General features: G+C 37.0%; 2 protein-coding genes across 13 annotated transcripts in view; one reads left to right on the forward strand and one right to left on the reverse strand.

The window, feature by feature from the left end:
- Positions 1-9: 9 nt before the first annotated feature.
- On the forward strand, positions 10-9,442 carry rab8b (RAB8B, member RAS oncogene family). Of its 4 annotated transcripts, none has more exons than XM_087258542.1 (9): positions 10-285; positions 3,732-3,792; positions 4,636-4,696; positions 5,900-5,977; positions 6,068-6,157; positions 6,631-6,696; positions 6,778-6,828; positions 6,956-8,741; positions 8,788-9,442. In XM_087258542.1, the coding sequence occupies exons 1-8, from the start codon at positions 162-164 to the stop codon at positions 7,052-7,054; spliced, it is 630 nt and encodes a 209-aa protein (XP_087114668.1). In that variant the 5' UTR covers positions 10-161; the 3' UTR covers positions 7,055-8,741; positions 8,788-9,442.
- trpm1a (transient receptor potential cation channel, subfamily M, member 1a) overlaps positions 9,186-17,319 on the reverse strand; it is a 163,654-nt gene continuing 155,520 nt past the window's right edge. For 5 of the 9 annotated variants that reach the window (NM_001441528.1, NM_001441529.1, NM_001441526.1 and 2 more), the window contains 5 exons: positions 16,700-16,720; positions 16,438-16,582; positions 16,144-16,346; positions 15,919-16,051; positions 10,954-13,162 (listed from right to left, as the gene is read on the reverse strand). In NM_001441528.1, the coding sequence (NP_001428457.1) occupies positions 11,950-13,162; positions 15,919-16,051; positions 16,144-16,346; positions 16,438-16,582; positions 16,700-16,720 (1,715 nt within the window). In that variant the 3' untranslated portion in view covers positions 10,954-11,949. Of the gene's footprint in view, positions 13,163-15,918; positions 16,052-16,143; positions 16,347-16,437; positions 16,583-16,699; positions 16,721-17,319 lie in introns of all 9 variants that reach the window. The other 4 variants (XR_015494965.1, XR_015494964.1, XR_015494966.1 and 1 more) reach the window with 2 other exon arrangements.

Here is a 17,319-nt window from a genome sequence, read left to right on the forward strand (position 1 = left end):
CGTCACGGCAGACCCGCCCAGTCTCTTCCTCACTGCTGCGCTGCGTGCAGTAAAGTCGGAAACACAAGTTGAACCGCATCTCTTATGTACCGTTAGTCAAACACCGTTACTCTGCTACCGAGCCGAAAGAAGGTAGCCAGACGAGGGAGAAACAAGAAAATATGGCGAAAACGTACGACTATCTGTTCAAACTGCTGCTCATCGGAGACAGCGGTGTGGGCAAGACCTGTCTGCTGTTTCGATTCAGCGAGGACGCCTTCAACACCACTTTCATCTCCACCATAGGTCAGTTTCACACTAGAGCTGCTTGATTTGTGTACAAACATTACATTGATGTTAACTGGGTAGTACTGCATGAGCTGTTATAAAGATGCATGGAGGTTTACGTGCATGTGACTGTCTGTTGGAGTGACAGGAAGAGGCCGTGGATGTGACAGCTCGTTCACTAAACTGTTCATCGACGTGTTTTTATAAAGACAAACGACACATTTTCCGTATGTAAACGTCAGGATCAGTTGTTGTAGACTGCTATTACGTGTAAGATGAATTAGACGTTACACAGTACGCTGCATTTGTAGAGCTAGCATGATCTCAGCCTGATTAGCTGTGCGCTAGCACAGTGGGCTGGACTGCACTTTCAATTTTGCGGCTAAAGAGTTGTTTAGATTCACATTTCACCACTAAACGGGACTTCAAGTGAATTTACGACATTGAACATTTTCTTAATTCATGTTATAGACCGCATTACGAACTATTCATCAGCTTGTTTATTCTTTAAGTGTATTGTGATCGTAGGGTTGAACCCAAATGTCACCTTCCTGTGAAAATGACACACTTCTCTCTGGTGATTTTACAGGACTTCTCCAGTCCTCTTAGAGTGAGTTCACACACTTGGTTTTTGTGATTCATTAAAAAGTACACATTTAATCCTCGTTTACTTAGAGTTCAGTCATTTCTTTGGACAAACTAAACTTACAGAAAAGCAAAAGGCTCTATGACTTATATTTTATGACAGAATTTACAAAACATTAAAAACAAATGTGATCGTTGTGTTGTACTGTACTGTATATGTACTTTTATCACTTGAGAATTAGTGAAAAGCTTCTTAAAGTCAAAACATGTCTAGAAATTAGAGACACAAAGAAAGAGCTAGTGGCAGAAGATGTTTTTCCAACATTAATCTGTTGAGTAATGACAAAAACCAAGTATAGCTGTCTGTCCTTTATATGGTCACATCATGTGACATAATCCTTTGGTCCATGTTATATTCATATTTCAGTCAAACCAAAGCTTGTTTAGAAGACGAGCTAGACCCTTCTTTTCAACACTCTTTGTCCAGTTGCTTGTTGCTCACCAAGCTTTATATGGCAAGGTTTCATTCAGATGAACCACACTAACAGAACAGTTGCTCCATAGTTTGATTAAACCAAATCTGTCAAGTGTGAACACACCCTTAAACTTCACAACTTGTGTTCATCTGTTTGCAATTTTGAGTGCAACACCCACATTTCAAAATACAAACAATCAATGGGAAAAACCTTTTTGTGATGATGATCTGTTTCACTCAGATGTGTCACAGTAGAAGAAAATATGTTAAGCTACTTCCAATTCAATTTGTTCTTTAGCATTCGGTGTTAGGCATGGGCCAGTATATGATTCTGACATTATGATAACCTTGGATAAAATATCATGGTTTCACGGTATTTTGTTTACTGCTCTAAAATGTATTCTTTTTAAATGTCTGGGGAAAAACTAAAACTTTTTTCCTCTTCGAAACATTTAAAATACATGTTAAAATAAGATCTTTACATGTTAAAGCAGCATCTTTGGATATCTTTTACTGTTGGAGATACTATTGTCCTAAATACAAACAAGAACAAAAAAACACGTAAAAAGAAAATCTTACATGTGCTGTAGGAATGGTATTACAGAACATTTTTGCAGTTTTAAAGGTTCAAGACACCCGAGTACTTTTTTTGATATACACACAAATTTGTGTGTGTTGAGCATCATTGGTAAGACAATGTTAGCACCTGTCAGCTTTAATTGTGGAGAAACCGGGATAATTTTGAGCTTTGGTCAGCTAAGTTCATCTTCTGGGTTTAAAATCATTTTTGGAGCGGTATTAAAATCGATTACGTAGCTCAAATCTGCTAGTAAAGTGATGATACGTCGGTTTGTTATTATTAGTGTTCATAGCTGAGTTTTCTTATCCTATGAGAAGACCCTGCTTCTTAATTATTAATGAGAGCATGTGCTTTCTGAAAGCAAGGCAGACCTGCCAAGCTGTGAGACCCCGTCCACGCATGGCACGCAGTATTTAGGCCGTATGTGCTTGTTTCCATGATACACAGGGTTTGTTGCATGTGTTTCCTCGCGATGCTGTCAGGGCCGATACAGAAAAGTTGTTGGTTTGCAGCGAGCATTTCTTTAGAGAGAGCTGTACGAGAATTGGAGAATGGCGGACTTTGTCTTTTATCAGTTCAGTTTGTTACCATTCAGACACATCGCCTATATCTGTGCTGCTGTGTTCGTCTGTATTTAAAATCCTCCGGAATACTGGCAGGGCAAATGGTATAGACAAGGAAAAAGACCTGCTGCACTGCTTTCTGCTGTGTTTGCATTCCGACCCAGGGATTGAGGAGGAGAGAAGTCCTCCTTAATAATAGTGTTTACATGATTATCTTTATAACGATACAACAAATTGTGGTTATGTGAATATGAAATTACGAATAACATGTATAGCAGGGCATTAAATTCCTGCTTATTTCTTTGCATTCCAACTTTGTTAACTACAAAATCTCGCCACGGTTTGTTTCTCATTTTGTGAGCCACCTGACAATAGTTGTTCACTCCCCTCTTTTTCCCCTTCTCTGCCGGCCACACCCATCCCTGGCTCTGTTCACAGTGCTCCACGTCCATCATGAAGCATTTTTTGAAAAAATTCTAAGGTAGACTTGAACCGAAAGAGGGGGGTTTCATGACCCTTTAAAACCTTGACTTTTCTAAATCGTGGTATACCTTGAAAACGGTTATCGTCCTATCCCTATTCAGTATTGTTCCTCATTGTTTCTTTAGTCAGCAGTACTAAAGCACTTATTACATTATATGACATCCACAAAGTCCAATTGTTGTCTCTGTTGTAACATACATAAACTGGGTCACTTATACTTCAAACTACAGCTGGTCTTGATATTTTTGACAACTTTAGGTAGACCAGTCTTTAACGTTGTCCAGTATGTCATTTCCTGTGGTAAGCCCATGCGAGAGTTCCTTGACCTTTTGTCATTGTTATGCCACAGACTTCCCCTATTGCCATGGACAACGCTGCTGTGTCACTTCCCGTCCCATGTCCTGTCCTAGCTTTCGCTGCTGGCAGGAGTGTATGCCTTAATACAGACGTTTTTTTTATAGATGTCATAAACCGGAATCACGTTATTATGCTAATGCAAAAGCTTCATACACGCGTGAAGCCTATTGCAACACTGCAGCCATTTATTAGGTCAGGCGTACTGTATGTCACTTCATTCTGACCTTTCTACACATTCCATACCCATGGTTGTGGTGCTGTGAAAACGTGCTAATGCGGTGATTCCCTTTTCAGCGGAAAGAGTTGTGATAAGTCGTGAGATTAGTCCATTTTTATAACGTGTCACCATAGGATTTATTTGCATTGCAGAAATACTACAATTACAGTGTTTAACATTGCTTTTTTCTACATGTTATTACAGGAATTGACTTCAAAATCAGAACAATTGAGCTGGATGGGAAAAAGATCAAGCTTCAAATCTGGTAAGAGTTTGCCATATAAAGTCAGTGTCAAGCAGAAATCCCCAAACCTGTGGAAAGTTTGCTCGTCTTGGCACATTACAAAAGGAGATGAAAATATGGGAAAACACAACATTTAAGCATCTATATTTATGATTTCATAATGTTACTTTTAAGATTAAATGCAGACAATGTAAGTGATAAAAAAAATAATAATTAAGATGTAATATTGTTGGATATTCTATACTATTTACTTTCAGACCACAGGTGTCAATCAGGTAATTAGTTTGGGTAGGTTATTAAACTGTACTTTGGGCAAAGAACAAAGTATCAACGTACAGTGCTCTACATAATTGAGTACACCTCATTTTGAAAATGAATATTTGTATTTATTTCTGAGTGAATATAGGCAATGTATTTTGGTGCTTTTAAATGTAACAGATTAATTAAACAGTTATTTTTATCAAAATGATATTTTAGTAACAAAACATATTTAGAAATTAAAAGATAATACAATTAAATTCAAGCAATAAAATTGTTTAAAAAATTACAACCTACAAAATTTGAACTAAATGTTTCAATTTTTTTGCTTCTCTTGATTTTTCCTCTTTAATAAATTTGTATTTTATATGTTTCTGTAATATAAATTTTGGTGTTCTAGTTTTTGGACCGTTGTCATAAGTTATTTTATTAGATAAGCTCCAGATATGGCTTCAGTACTAACTAATGTATATGCACAAAGATAATATTGTATAGCTTCCTATTACAAATATGAATTTAAAAGAGAGATTTGTGAGGGGTGTATTTGTATATGCTGAGCACTGTATACATAAAACATTTTTAAAGTGTTCTTAATTTGCTGTGAAGGGATACGGCGGGACAGGAGAGGTTCAGAACCATCACCACTGCATATTACAGAGGAGCAATGGTGAGACATGTTGCATTATTTTCTTTAGATATGGTACTGCATAGGGCTGCACAATAAATAAATTCAGCATCGATATCACAATGTGTGCATCTGCATTAGTCACATTGCAAGACACGCAACGTTGAGTCTGAAAGTTGACCAGGAGCTTCAGAATTGTATTTAATTACAGAATTTAGATGGAATTTATATGATTTATGTAAAACCAATAAAGGTATCTTACTTAGAAGTTTTGTGTTGTTTCTTGTCCAAAATATCTGCATTTCAAAACAAAAACAAGATTATTTGACTTACCCTTATGATTTTGCTTGTTTTAGGGAAAAATTCTTCATTTTGATTCATTTCTTCTCACTTGAAGACAAAACATTTTTACCTGGGGGAAAAATAAACAGTGGGGCTAATAATTATGAATTTAATTGTGTGTGTGTGTGTGTATGTATATATATATATATATATATATATATATATATATATATATATATATATATATATATATATATATATATATATATATATATATGTATATGTATATATATATATGTATATGTATATATATATATATATATATATATATATATACTCTCACAATCACACACACACACAGTTATAGTCAGAGTTATTAGCCCCTCTGTTGATTCCACCCCCCCTTCAATTTCTGTTTAACAGAGATTTTTTTCAACACATTTCTTAACTATTTAGTCTATACTTCACTTCCTAATCTGCAATTGCCTCTCTGGCTATACCCCTAACTGTACTGTAAAAAAAACAACAAAAAAATAACTTGCATTACTAACGCTTTCCTTCTTAGACTTTACACACCTGAAACTTGCCTACAGCACTTATTCATTGTTGCTCTTATAGCTGTGTAAATTGCTTCCTTGTCCTCATTTGTTAGTCGCTTTGGATAAAAGCGTCTGAAAAATGTAAATGTAAACATAATAGTTTTAATAACTCATTTCTAAAAACTGATTTATTTTATCTTTGCTACAATGACAGTACAAAATATTTGACTAGATATTTTTCAAGCTTAACGTGAGGCAGGTATCGAAAAAATATATAGCTTATAGGGGCTAATAATTTTGTCCTTAAAATGGTGTTTAAATATATATAAATATGTATATCGTGCAGCCCTTGTTATGTATGTTTTGTATGTATTGTTTTAGTTCTACTGAAGCCATATGTTTTTTTTTTCTCGTCATTTTACAGGGAATTATGCTGGTGTATGATATCACAAATGAGAAATCATTTGACAACATCAAGAACTGGATCAGGAACATTGAGGAGGTGAGAAACAGACATAATGCTGATGTAGATAAGCAAGTTTTCACTTCATTCAGCGAGTCAGATGAGTTGACTTCTCTTCTGTTTTATCAGCATGCATCGTCAGATGTGGAGCGAATGATATTGGGTAACAAGTGTGACATGAACGACAAGAGACAAGTTTCAAAAGAAAGAGGAGAGAAGGTATGCTTAATATAAAAATAATAATGATTAAAATGATGTGTGTTGGCTCAGTGGTCAGCACTGTCACCTCACAGCAAGAAGATCAGTAATTCGAGTCCTGGCTGGGCAAGGTAGCATTTCTGTGTGAAGTTCGCATGTTCTCCCTGTGTTTGTGTGGGTTTCCTCCAGGCTCCCACAGTTCAAAGACGCTATAGGTGAATTGAATAAACTAAATTAGCCGTAGTGAATGTGAGAGTGTATGGCTGTTTCCCAGTTCTGGGTTGTGGCTGGAAGAGCATCTGCTGCATAAAACATATGCTGGAATAATAGGCGGTTCATCCCTCTGTAGCGAACCCTGATAAATATATAACTAAGCCGAAAGAAAATGAATGAATGAAAATGACATATTCAGAAAAGCAAGAACATATGTGGTATGTGAAAATGCTGATGTTTTTAAGTAAACAGTTCCTTTTTTTCCTCTTGTTTTGCTACAGCTAGCTATTGATTACGGAATCAAGTTCTTGGAAACCAGTGCAAAATCTAGCACAAATGTTGAAGAGGTGGGTTGAACCACTAAATTGAGTTTTTGCTTAGATTTGCATGTTTCAAGTGTTCAAGTGTAATGTTTTCTTTATTGCTAGGCATTTGTCACTCTTGCTAGAGACATCATGACGAGATTAAACAGGAAAATGGTGAGGATGTTGATGGTGGAGATGTTCATAACCTTATCTAATAACATTGATGAGCTTTGTACTGCCTGAATACAGAAATATAATTTGTATATAATATTGAATATGTCCCCCATATATTTGTGTTTAGAATGAGAATAACCCTTCAGGGGGAGGAGGAGGAGGAGCAGTAAAAATCACAGAGAGTCGATCCAAGAAGCCAAGCTTCTTCCGCTGCATTCTGCTCTAACCCAGCAACTCCTGCAGCCTTAGTGTGAATGATTTCATTTCTCTATGCGTGTGTGTGTTTGTGTGAGAGTTTACAGTTCCACTGGACTTTCAGCTGTTAGCTGCTGCTGAGAGCTCTGGACTTCAGCCTGCCTCATCCATACATACTGAAGGCTTGAAGACTGTGAGATAAAGGACTGTTGAGCTGTTCCCAAAACATTCCCTTTAAACCAAAATATTCATAACCTCCAGTTTAGTGTAGCCCGATTTTAATTACTTTTAGTTGATTACATATAGTCGGTTTATAGTTCCATTGATTTCAAAGTGCTTTATTCAACTAGAATTTAATGAAGAAAAATGCGTGAAGAGATTAAAGAAATCGAACTCCTGCTCTAATGCAGGTTTTGGCAATAAAGACCTAAAGTAGCGACTGACGAGCCTATTGGTTTGACAGTTAAGCGTTGGTCAAACTGAAGGACATGCAATATAAATATATAGTTTGTGTCATTGTTAAACATATTTGTTTTGTTATATTTAAAGTCACTCCTTTATCTACTTAAAGGGATAGTTCACCAAAAATTGAAGAATTACACACCATTTACTCACTCTAAAGTAGTTGCAAACCTTTATGAGTACTGTGTATGAATATCCTGTGAGCACAAAAGAAGATAATGTAAAGCTGATAACATTGATGTACACAGCAGGAGAAACAAATACAATGGAAGTGAATGGTTACAGGTTTGTCTTCTTTTGTGTTTTTACATAAGGAAGAAACTCAAACAAGTAAATGAGCACAGAACCTTCAGTTTTGGGTGAACTATCCCTTTAATTTCATTTATAGTTACTGACCCAAAGCTGCAATAAATTGTGGAAATCAAAACTTCACAGGTTATAGTCTTCCCCCTTACATTTTAATATAGACCAAAGCTGTTATTGGTATTAACAGTAAAAAAAAAAAAATCCTTATCTTTGACTTTTGGTTGTAATCTCTTATAGTGAGCACGAGAAGAAAAAGAAAAGAATCAAGCTTGTTGAAGCAGCAGCCGGCTAGGCCATGTATATTAGTATATACAGTATTACATTTACTAATGGTATTATATTTTTATACTCTACCGACATCTTTTACTTACCCCTGCATAAGCACCTAAAGCATGTTAACCTGTGAGATGGATTCATTTGTTAATACTTATTTTTTTAACTCATTTAAACGTCGTCACAGTATACTGTACAATGTCTTTTTGTAATACCCTCTTTTATAAGACTCCTATGAGTGTGAAGTCGTATAGTGTTTACAGTACCACTGCAGCATCTTTTGTTTTTGTTATGCACTGATGTTATGTGTGTAAACCACTTCATGAACCACTTGTGAAATCAGCCACTCGAAAAAGTGGAAGATTGTTCTAGCTTGAATGAGTTTATTAGGCTATTGCTAGGCCCATATGGAATGATTTTGGTAGGAGGAAAAAATAACTTGCAATTCTGTTGAATGGATTTTGATTATGTCAGATTTATCAACCAAAGCTGGGAGTACTAGACTCTTTTTTTTCTCTCTCTTTCTCTCTCTCTCTCTTTTTTTTAATGCCAGCTTTTTGCATGGCAGATATTCCAGTTTTGTGTAAATCTGCTGATTGTTGTATATCTACAGATTCCATGTGGGCCTGCTAATGACTTAATTTTATGTGTGTGTGTGTGTGTGTGTGTGTGTGTGTGTGTGTGTGTGTGTGTGTGTGTGTGTGTGTGTGTGTGTGTGTGTAGAATTTAAACTGAAATGCTGAGAATCAGTCGAAATGTTTTAGAAGACTTAATTTAAGTAACTCAAATTCATTGAATGATTAATTCTGCTATTCTGTTGAAGGGTATATGATTGCTTGAGTTCCATTGGCATTGTGCATCTGATTGATCGAATCCCTGCTCAGAGGTGTGCAGTTCCCACTTAAATGGATTGATCACCATAACATTTAATTCTGTCATCATTTACTCACCAAATCGTTGTTCCAAACCCTGCATGTCTGTTTTTCTTCTTCTTTTTTGTCCATTCTGTAGTAGTCAGTGGTACCAATGGTTATCAGCATTCTTCAAAATATCCTCTGCGTTCTGCAGAGGAAAGTCAAACAGGGTTGAGTACATGGAAGTGTAAATGATGATAGAATGGATTTTTTTGTGGGGGGTGAACTATCCCTTTAATGGCCTTGAAGTCATGTTTGTTGAATATGCATGCAGGCACATTTGCATATTTTTCAATGAAACAATGACAGCACTCTCATACTGAGCATAAAGTCTTACTGACCATTCAATGCAAGCTTTTATGTCTTATTTTATAATGTCTTTCTTGTTTTTCATGTCTGTTCGGTAATATGTCAAGAGTTAACTGATTATATAAAAAAAAGATTAAAATATCTTTTCTAAGTTATTTACACGTGTCCAGTTTATTTTATAATGGCATTTTTTTGTATATATATAAATTACACACATATACACAATAAAATTCATTCATTCATTTTCTTTTCGGCTTAGTCCCTTAGCATTTGATTTACGCAGCGGATGCCCTTCCAGCTGCAACCCATCAGAGGGAAACGCACAATGAAATATGGTAACATTTTCTGTGTCATTTTTAATAGTCATCTAAAATTAAATGCAGTAAACTATTCCCCTTTTCATTAGGGTTTATGATTATATTTAACATTACTAATTCTAATCACAAATATACTAATAATAGTATAGTGAAGTATATATGAAGTATGTTAGCTAAGATGTAAGTGCACAATCATATTAGCATAACAGAGAACATCAAGGCTCTTTTAGACTGAATTGGATGCAGTGATGTGTTGTGAATCTCAAACAAAAAGTGCTTTCAGACTGAACACGAAACTTCTGAGTAAATTCATGCCTTGCCTGCATGTAAGATGGCGCTGACCACAACAATGTATTTTTTTAGGCGGCCTGCTCACAACGACGCTCAAATCTAATCCTGAAATTTGCTAATGAAGTAAAAAAAATATCAACTTACCAACGAGTCCCATTTTTCTGCAATCCTTGCTACGTAATTCATTTTTGTTGATGTTTTTGATGTTGCTGTGAATATGTTCTCAAACAAAAGTTGACAAACACTTGACATCAATGACGTTTCCGAAAATTTTACTTCAGTTCAATGTCTAGTTCAATTGGTTTTCAGATTAGCTTTCTGTGCTCTAGCGCCACCAGTCTCTCCCTTTGTACAACTGCAGCACCAGATCTAAAGTACAAATGCAACCTATAAGGATAGTTGAACCAAAAATGAAAATTCTGTTATTAATTACCCGCCATCATCTTGTTACAAAACCCAGATACATTTGTTCATCTACAGAACACATATTTTAGAGCTCCCTCATCCTCCATAGAGGTTGAGCTAAATTGGGTAAGCTAAATTTTCCGTAGTGTATGTGTTTCCCAGTGATGGGTTGCAGCTGAAAGGGCATCCGCTGCGTAAAACATAAGCTGGATAAGTTGGTGGTTCATTCAGCTGTGGCGACCCCCGATTAATAAAGGAACTAAGCCGAAAAGAAAATGAATGAATGAATTATGTATTAAGGACAGTCCAAAGATTGTGTCTTGTGCTGCTGATGCTAGAAAGAACATGGGTGAGGTGTATTTGCATTTACTTTAGTGCACAAAAGTGTTTGTTGAGCTTTGTACGATTACAGTTGAACCACTAAAGTCACATGGAATGTTTTGTTTTTGGTTCCTTTTCTGGAGTTTGAATGAGTCAGGACCGTGGCTGTCTATGGAGGATAAGAGAGCTCTTGAATTTAATCAAAAATGACTTATTTTGTCTCTCAGAGAATTGGAACAGCATGAAGGTAAGTAATTAATAACAGAATTTTAATTTTTTTGTGTGTTCTAATCCTTTAAGAGAAAAAACATTATAAACTGTTACAAGAAATCCTTGCTTTAGCGTGCTGTAATTTATTGCTCATTATGTGAACACCTCAATATATATCCATTGTTTTCAATCACACTTAGGCCCAATCCCAATTGTACCCCTTAGCCTTTCCCCTTACCCTACCTCTTGTTTTGCATCTTCATGTGAAAGGGGTAGGGGTGTCCCAATTCTCTTTAGCTTGAAAGGTGTAAAGCTAAGGGAAAGGGCTAGACACCCCTAGAAAAGAAGACTTTTCAGGACCACACTCAAAACCAAGGGGTACGAAAATTTCTCAGAATACACCATCTACAACAGAAATTAGGAGATGCACAAATTAGAATTTTTACGACAAACAAGCACCTGTTTTAATACATTTAGCAACTTCTTTAACCTCCTAAAGCAGGGGTGTCCAAACTCGGTCCTGGAGGGCCGGTGTCATGCAGATTTTAGCTCTAACTGGCCTCAACACACCTGCAAGGATATTTCTAGAATGCCTAGTAAGAGCTTCATTAGCAAGCCCAGGTGTGTTTGATTGGGGTTGGAACTAAACTTTGCAGGCCACCGGCTCTCCAGGACAGAGTCTGGACATCCCTGTCTTAAAGTCAAGTGCTATTTTGGGTTTTCTGCCTGGATTCTGCCTACCCAAATTCAAAAGCTTGAATGTCATCAATTCATGACACATTTAGTTACTTGTGTTGTGAAATGATACATCACAGCAAACATAAACATCAGTCTTACTCATAACGAGCCTACAATAAAACCAAAAAAAACAGTTTCGCCATTTCCCTGGGGTGCTTTGAAGTTGTCATGCTGACTGCATCATTAGGTTCAGCATGTACGTTGGTTCTTGGTTTGATGCTTGTCGTAAGGATTGTCACACTGCAGGAAAGTGTCTGAAACTTTCTGACACTGCAAGAATTTGGCCTGGGAGTCTAAGAATCTTTTAGGATTTTCAAATTTGTCTCAGATGAACAAATTGTGGTCAAAATCGCACAGTGTGACCTGTTTTTAGACAAGAATCATGTCTGTGTGCCACTCCTTTCTCTGGAGGGTCTGTAGTCATTGGTGTTAACTTCAAAGGCCTCTGCCAGGTCTCTCACACTACTGGCAGCTCGAGGTTTATCCAGGACGTCCCCTGCAGCCTTCACCTTTCGTGGGTTAGCGTTCAAACTCTTGGATCTGAGTGCGGGGTACATCCTGTCCTCTGCTACATACAAGCGATCCGAGTCTGTCAGCTCCTCTCTCTTATCGTCTACTTCCTCTGTTTTGGTGCTTTCGTTATTCGCCTGTATCTCATCCTCGTCTTTGTTCTTCTCTTCACTTCCCGCTTGATGGCTGTTTGTCCTCTTGCTCTCTTTAGAAGTATCTTCTTTATCTTGGTCGTCCACCTGTCTCAATTTCTCTGAAGATGTCTTAGGTGAAAGGCCGAACGGGGAGGGATGAACTTTGTAATCAAAGCGTGGAGGCCAGCGACCCAATGTTGGGGATCTGTTTGCTTGATCCTGTAGGCCATAAGGCTCTGAAGCCCAAGTGTTCCCAGGACTGCTTAATTTGGATTGCGCCATTGATACATACAAGGTACCGCTTTGGGATCTATTCTCATGCGAAAGCGAGTTATTTTGAGCTTCATTCGGGTACTGCCTCAAGGACTGCGCCCTTTCAAGAGGATGTGAAACTGCTGTGTCTATTCTAGATTCTAGCAGAGCGTGTGCATCTTTTGTGGGCTGACAAGAGGAGCGTGTTGGGGATTGAGAGTTCTGGCCTCCATCTTGTGGCGGGAAGGACTCACAGGGAGAGATTAGGATGTCCACACTAGAGCTGGAATGTGTCCTTTGCCGAAGTGGCAAGACGTCCAATGTGGGACCGTAGGAAGAGGCATGTTGTGGGTTTAGGTCAGTGATGCCAATACTGCTTCGCCTCTCTGTTCCCTGCCCCCTGACCTCATCACCACGTTCTTCGGCATCCAGGTGCCAGCGGTACAAACTGTACCCATCAGCACTGGTGACACTTCCCCGACGAAGCAAACCTGACTGGTCGACGGCCATTGAACTCCCGGATCGAGTGCGTACCAGATCACAGCGGTCGATGCCAGCTAGTCGCTCCAGTGCATGCATCATGCGGCCGGAGAACTCCTCGAGCTGAGCCAAGCGCAGGTCCACTGTCTGCAGAGAGGCTTTCATGGTGTGCTCCCGCTCATTTACTTCCTCCAGGCGCATCGACATGTTCTCCACCCTGTGAGAGAAAATGGCTAGTGTCACTTTCACTTCAATAAAAATTCAGGAAAATGTAATTATTGCTTGTGTGATATAACCTTACTATATATTATACATGGGATCATTATTTTCCATGTCCCGGACAGTGTTTGATTGGCCACACAATTTCAACAAGGATCCTTTGCCTCCTTTTATCTAAGCTTGTATTATACTTACTATGTATATGAGACTATTATTTTGAAAATGTGACTGGCTTTATAGAGCTCCCAGGTAATGTAACAAGGTGTGGGGCATCTCATGTCATCACAGCTGATCGTCAGAATGCAAAATTTGTAAAAGATGAATTATAAATGTATTTGGTTCCTCCTGAAGAGGCATAAGGTCTGTTTAACTGTATCTTTCATTATTTAAATGTGTAATGTGAAATTTGCCGCATATGTTTGTAATGAGGCATGTAGACAGCTGAATATAAGAGTTTAATGCATGTTTATGCATCGTGTCATATCACACAGCTCTTACTGTGATTCTGGAGTTAAAGGATGCCATTAGTCTTATCTGCATTTCTCAAAACTTCTGTTAATACAGAAGGTGATATTAAAGCCTATGTTTTCATATACATTAAAATCACAAATTACAACTCTAAATATATCTCTGTTGCTCCCTTTTGTGAAGTGTAATTATAATTTACCCTATACAGTGCTCAACATATATAAGTACACCCCTCACAAATCTCTCTTTTGAATTAATATTTGTAATAGGAAGCTACACAATATTATATTTCTGCTTATCCATTAGATTAGTCAGTACTGAAGCCAAGTCTGGAGCTTATCTAACAAAATAACTTATATTAAATGGTCCAAAAACTAGAACACCAACATTTATTTGTTATAGAAAATATTAAATACACATTTAAAAAAAAGAGGAAAAACAAACGAAGCAAAAAAAATAAATAAATCAGTTGAAATTTTGTAGGTTGTAATTTTTATTTGCAATATTTTTCTTGAATTGATTAAAATAATGTTTAAATAAATTTATCTGTTTAATAAATCTGATTTGTTAAAATGCACAAAAATACTCTGCCTATATTCACTGAGAAAGGGATCAAAATATTAATTTTCAAAATGGGCTGTACTCAACTATGCTGAGCACTGTATTTTATCTACAACACAACTAAAACTTAAATTTAATTTAATTCAATCACTTTCTCTAACTTAAATAAATCTACCACTTCAGTGGACACTTGTTAAGTCATTTGACAAGAAATCTACTCAATTTGTAAAAATATTTTTTTAAAATATTTTAATAGTCAAACTCAAGTATGACTATTTTGCATGTTTGTACTTTAGAGCACATAGTAATGATTCTGTGTGTGTGTGAAAGAAAGGGCCTTAAGTACTGACACGAACTGCATAGTGTCAGTGAAGAGCTCATTCATAAATACAACAATTCCAAATATATGGACAAAACCAAGGTTTTCAATGTAGGGGAATTTTTAGTTTCTAAATCATTTTTGCACTAACCTAAGCCACCTACCTAAGGTAGTATTTAGATATCAGAGAACAGTTTAACTTATTGAATCAATGCGTTCTACAGCACCTTTAAAGGGCATCTGTTTTCCTTCTTTGTCAAAAAATGAAGTCTTTTGTGTCTCCAGAATGTGTCTGTAAAGTTTCATCTTAAAACACCCATCAGATTATTTATTATACCTTTCAGAATACCTTTGCAATTTCTGCTCTCAATGTTTTGTTGCCTGTGCCTTTAATGCTAGTTCTCCCTACCCACCATTCCCACGTGTGCCTCAATCTCCGCCTTGTCTGCGTCAGATAAACAGCACAGTGATAGACATGATGAAAGCAGATCTCATGTAATGTTTGTGAGAAATACTACAGTAAGAACTTTCCCAATGATTATTTGATGTATTTGTTGTGAAGCCTTTCTGCAACGAGTCACACACAATGGCCTTACAAAGTTCATGTACGCATGCACGCACGTACACACAGCGTGATTGTTTAACTTTGCACTGTTTTTGCACGGCAAATGTGATAGGATACACGTTAATCTGATTGAACGTCCACAAACCAGGACTGAATCGTCTTCTCTCATAATTGTTCTGACATGCGGCTGTGGTGATAAAGACAGTAAAGTCGCTGTAATTCATTACAAACATGCACTGTTTTAAAAACGTTTCAAACTTGTAAAACTCATTCTTGATCACATCTAATGATGATTGATGATCACAGAGAGCTAAACAGATCTTTTTTCATCCCAGTTGATTTGGGCAGATCCTGTCTTGTTGATATGATTATACGTGTTACTACAGAGACATGTTAATACGTTGCTGTCAATCAATTCGGTGGACGGGGAAACCGCACTCCTTTGTCACATTGCTATGGGCCTCAAAATTGGAGGGATTTGGATCCTTTTTTAACGTCAGAAAATTTAAATAAAGAGACTTATTATCTTTATATCACCCCAATTTGACTGTGAACACACTACACCTGCACACAGTCGTGTCCAAACAGCTTACAAAAGATGATTTTCATCATAGGGGCCCTTTAAAATATATAATTTTACAAACTTATAAACTGTTTATGAATGTATGGAGTAAAATTTTACCTTACTGCAAAATATTTTCTTTTAAAAAAATAAATAAATAAACCAAAAAACAGAAAACTTATTCCTAAAAAAACACATCATTCTAAACATTAGAAAAACCTTTATTGTCAACTTCTGAAATAAAATTAGAAGTTGCACTAGCTGTTTTCCATCCAGTACCTCTGGGAAGTGATTCGGATGCGCTCATCATTGGAAGACTGCACCTCATCCTCCTTCTCTCTGAAATACTCCTCCACATTCTGCTCCTCAAACTCATACAGACTCTTCAGCTCCTCAGCACTCAGAGTCAGCTCTGGAAAAAAAACATCATTACAAACAGGTTAAACGGTTTGCTATTTCACTGATACGCTACCAGCACTAAAATTGAACAAAAGCAGTAAATACTCAAGCCGTGGTCTCTGTCATCCAACTCTCCTTCTTGTTTCTTCCGGCAGCGGCAGCACAGGCGCTTCAACACGATGTAAATATGGCTGAAGATGATGAGTGGTGGAGGAAGAACTGGTCTGTCGTGAAACGTCATGATGAGCTGGTAGCGTTGAAACTTCCAGATCTGGTTGGAGATGGATTTTACTTCAAAGAATGTGTTACTGTGAAGGGAATAGGTTAGATCAGTGCTGAAACTGAATATATGTGAAAGTCCTAATTCAATACATTATAATATTTTGCATGCAGTCTCACTTGAACACAGCGATGAGCAGGTTGACTAGTAAGATGTTGGCTACCAGTAGGTAACAGGCCATGATGGCAGGTGTGAGCCACGCACCAGGTATACACGGAGGAAGCTTTTTTCCATCTTCATCATACATGTTTTCTCCACAGGGCGCTGTTATACGTCATACAACGGTGGTTATATCACAAGCATGACACCATTCTGTTGTATAGTTTTTGATAATTACATTTTATTTATGGGTGTAGTTGAAGAAAATGACTGTAAACTCACGGTTAATCTCCATCGCATAGACTAGTAGTATGAAAAATGTAAAAGAGAGAGAGAGAGTACAGATTATGGAGAACTTTTTTTGCATTTCATTATCTGATATTTTTCCTACAGTAAATTATGAGCGAATAGTTCAAGATTTTTTATTTTAAGTGTAGAAAGAAAACCACAGTTTAAATGTTTATGGGTTAGTAATATTTCTTTTAAAACTACTTACTAAGTGAAAATATCTTGCAGTTTGTTCATCAGTGATTCGTAATCATATTCAGGCTTGTAGCCAGGGGGGGCGGGGGTTCGGGTGATTTGATAAATAGTGAAAATAATCCATTGAGAAAAAGGCTTTAAGATCAAGCGGAATCCTCTGTTGACTGTCACATCGGTGTGACTTCAGCTAATCAGTTTTTTTCATGAGTCTAACATCCAGCTATGCAAGAAAACATTCAATCTCAGTCACCTTTCACTACTGTCTTGTATTTAAATAAGAAAACATTTTACAAGTAGTTTTTGTTCTAAATCTTGGAGTTTATTCTTGAAAAACAAATCATCCATAAAAGGGGTGAAGCACGAAAATCGGCCTATAATAAAAATTTATTTAAATACTATTTTGGCTATTGCTGTTATCA

Source organism: Danio rerio, chromosome 7, assembly GCF_052040795.2.
Source record: "Danio rerio strain M-AB ecotype USA chromosome 7, GRCz13ab, whole genome shotgun sequence".
NCBI lineage: Eukaryota > Metazoa > Chordata > Actinopteri > Cypriniformes > Danionidae > Danio > Danio rerio.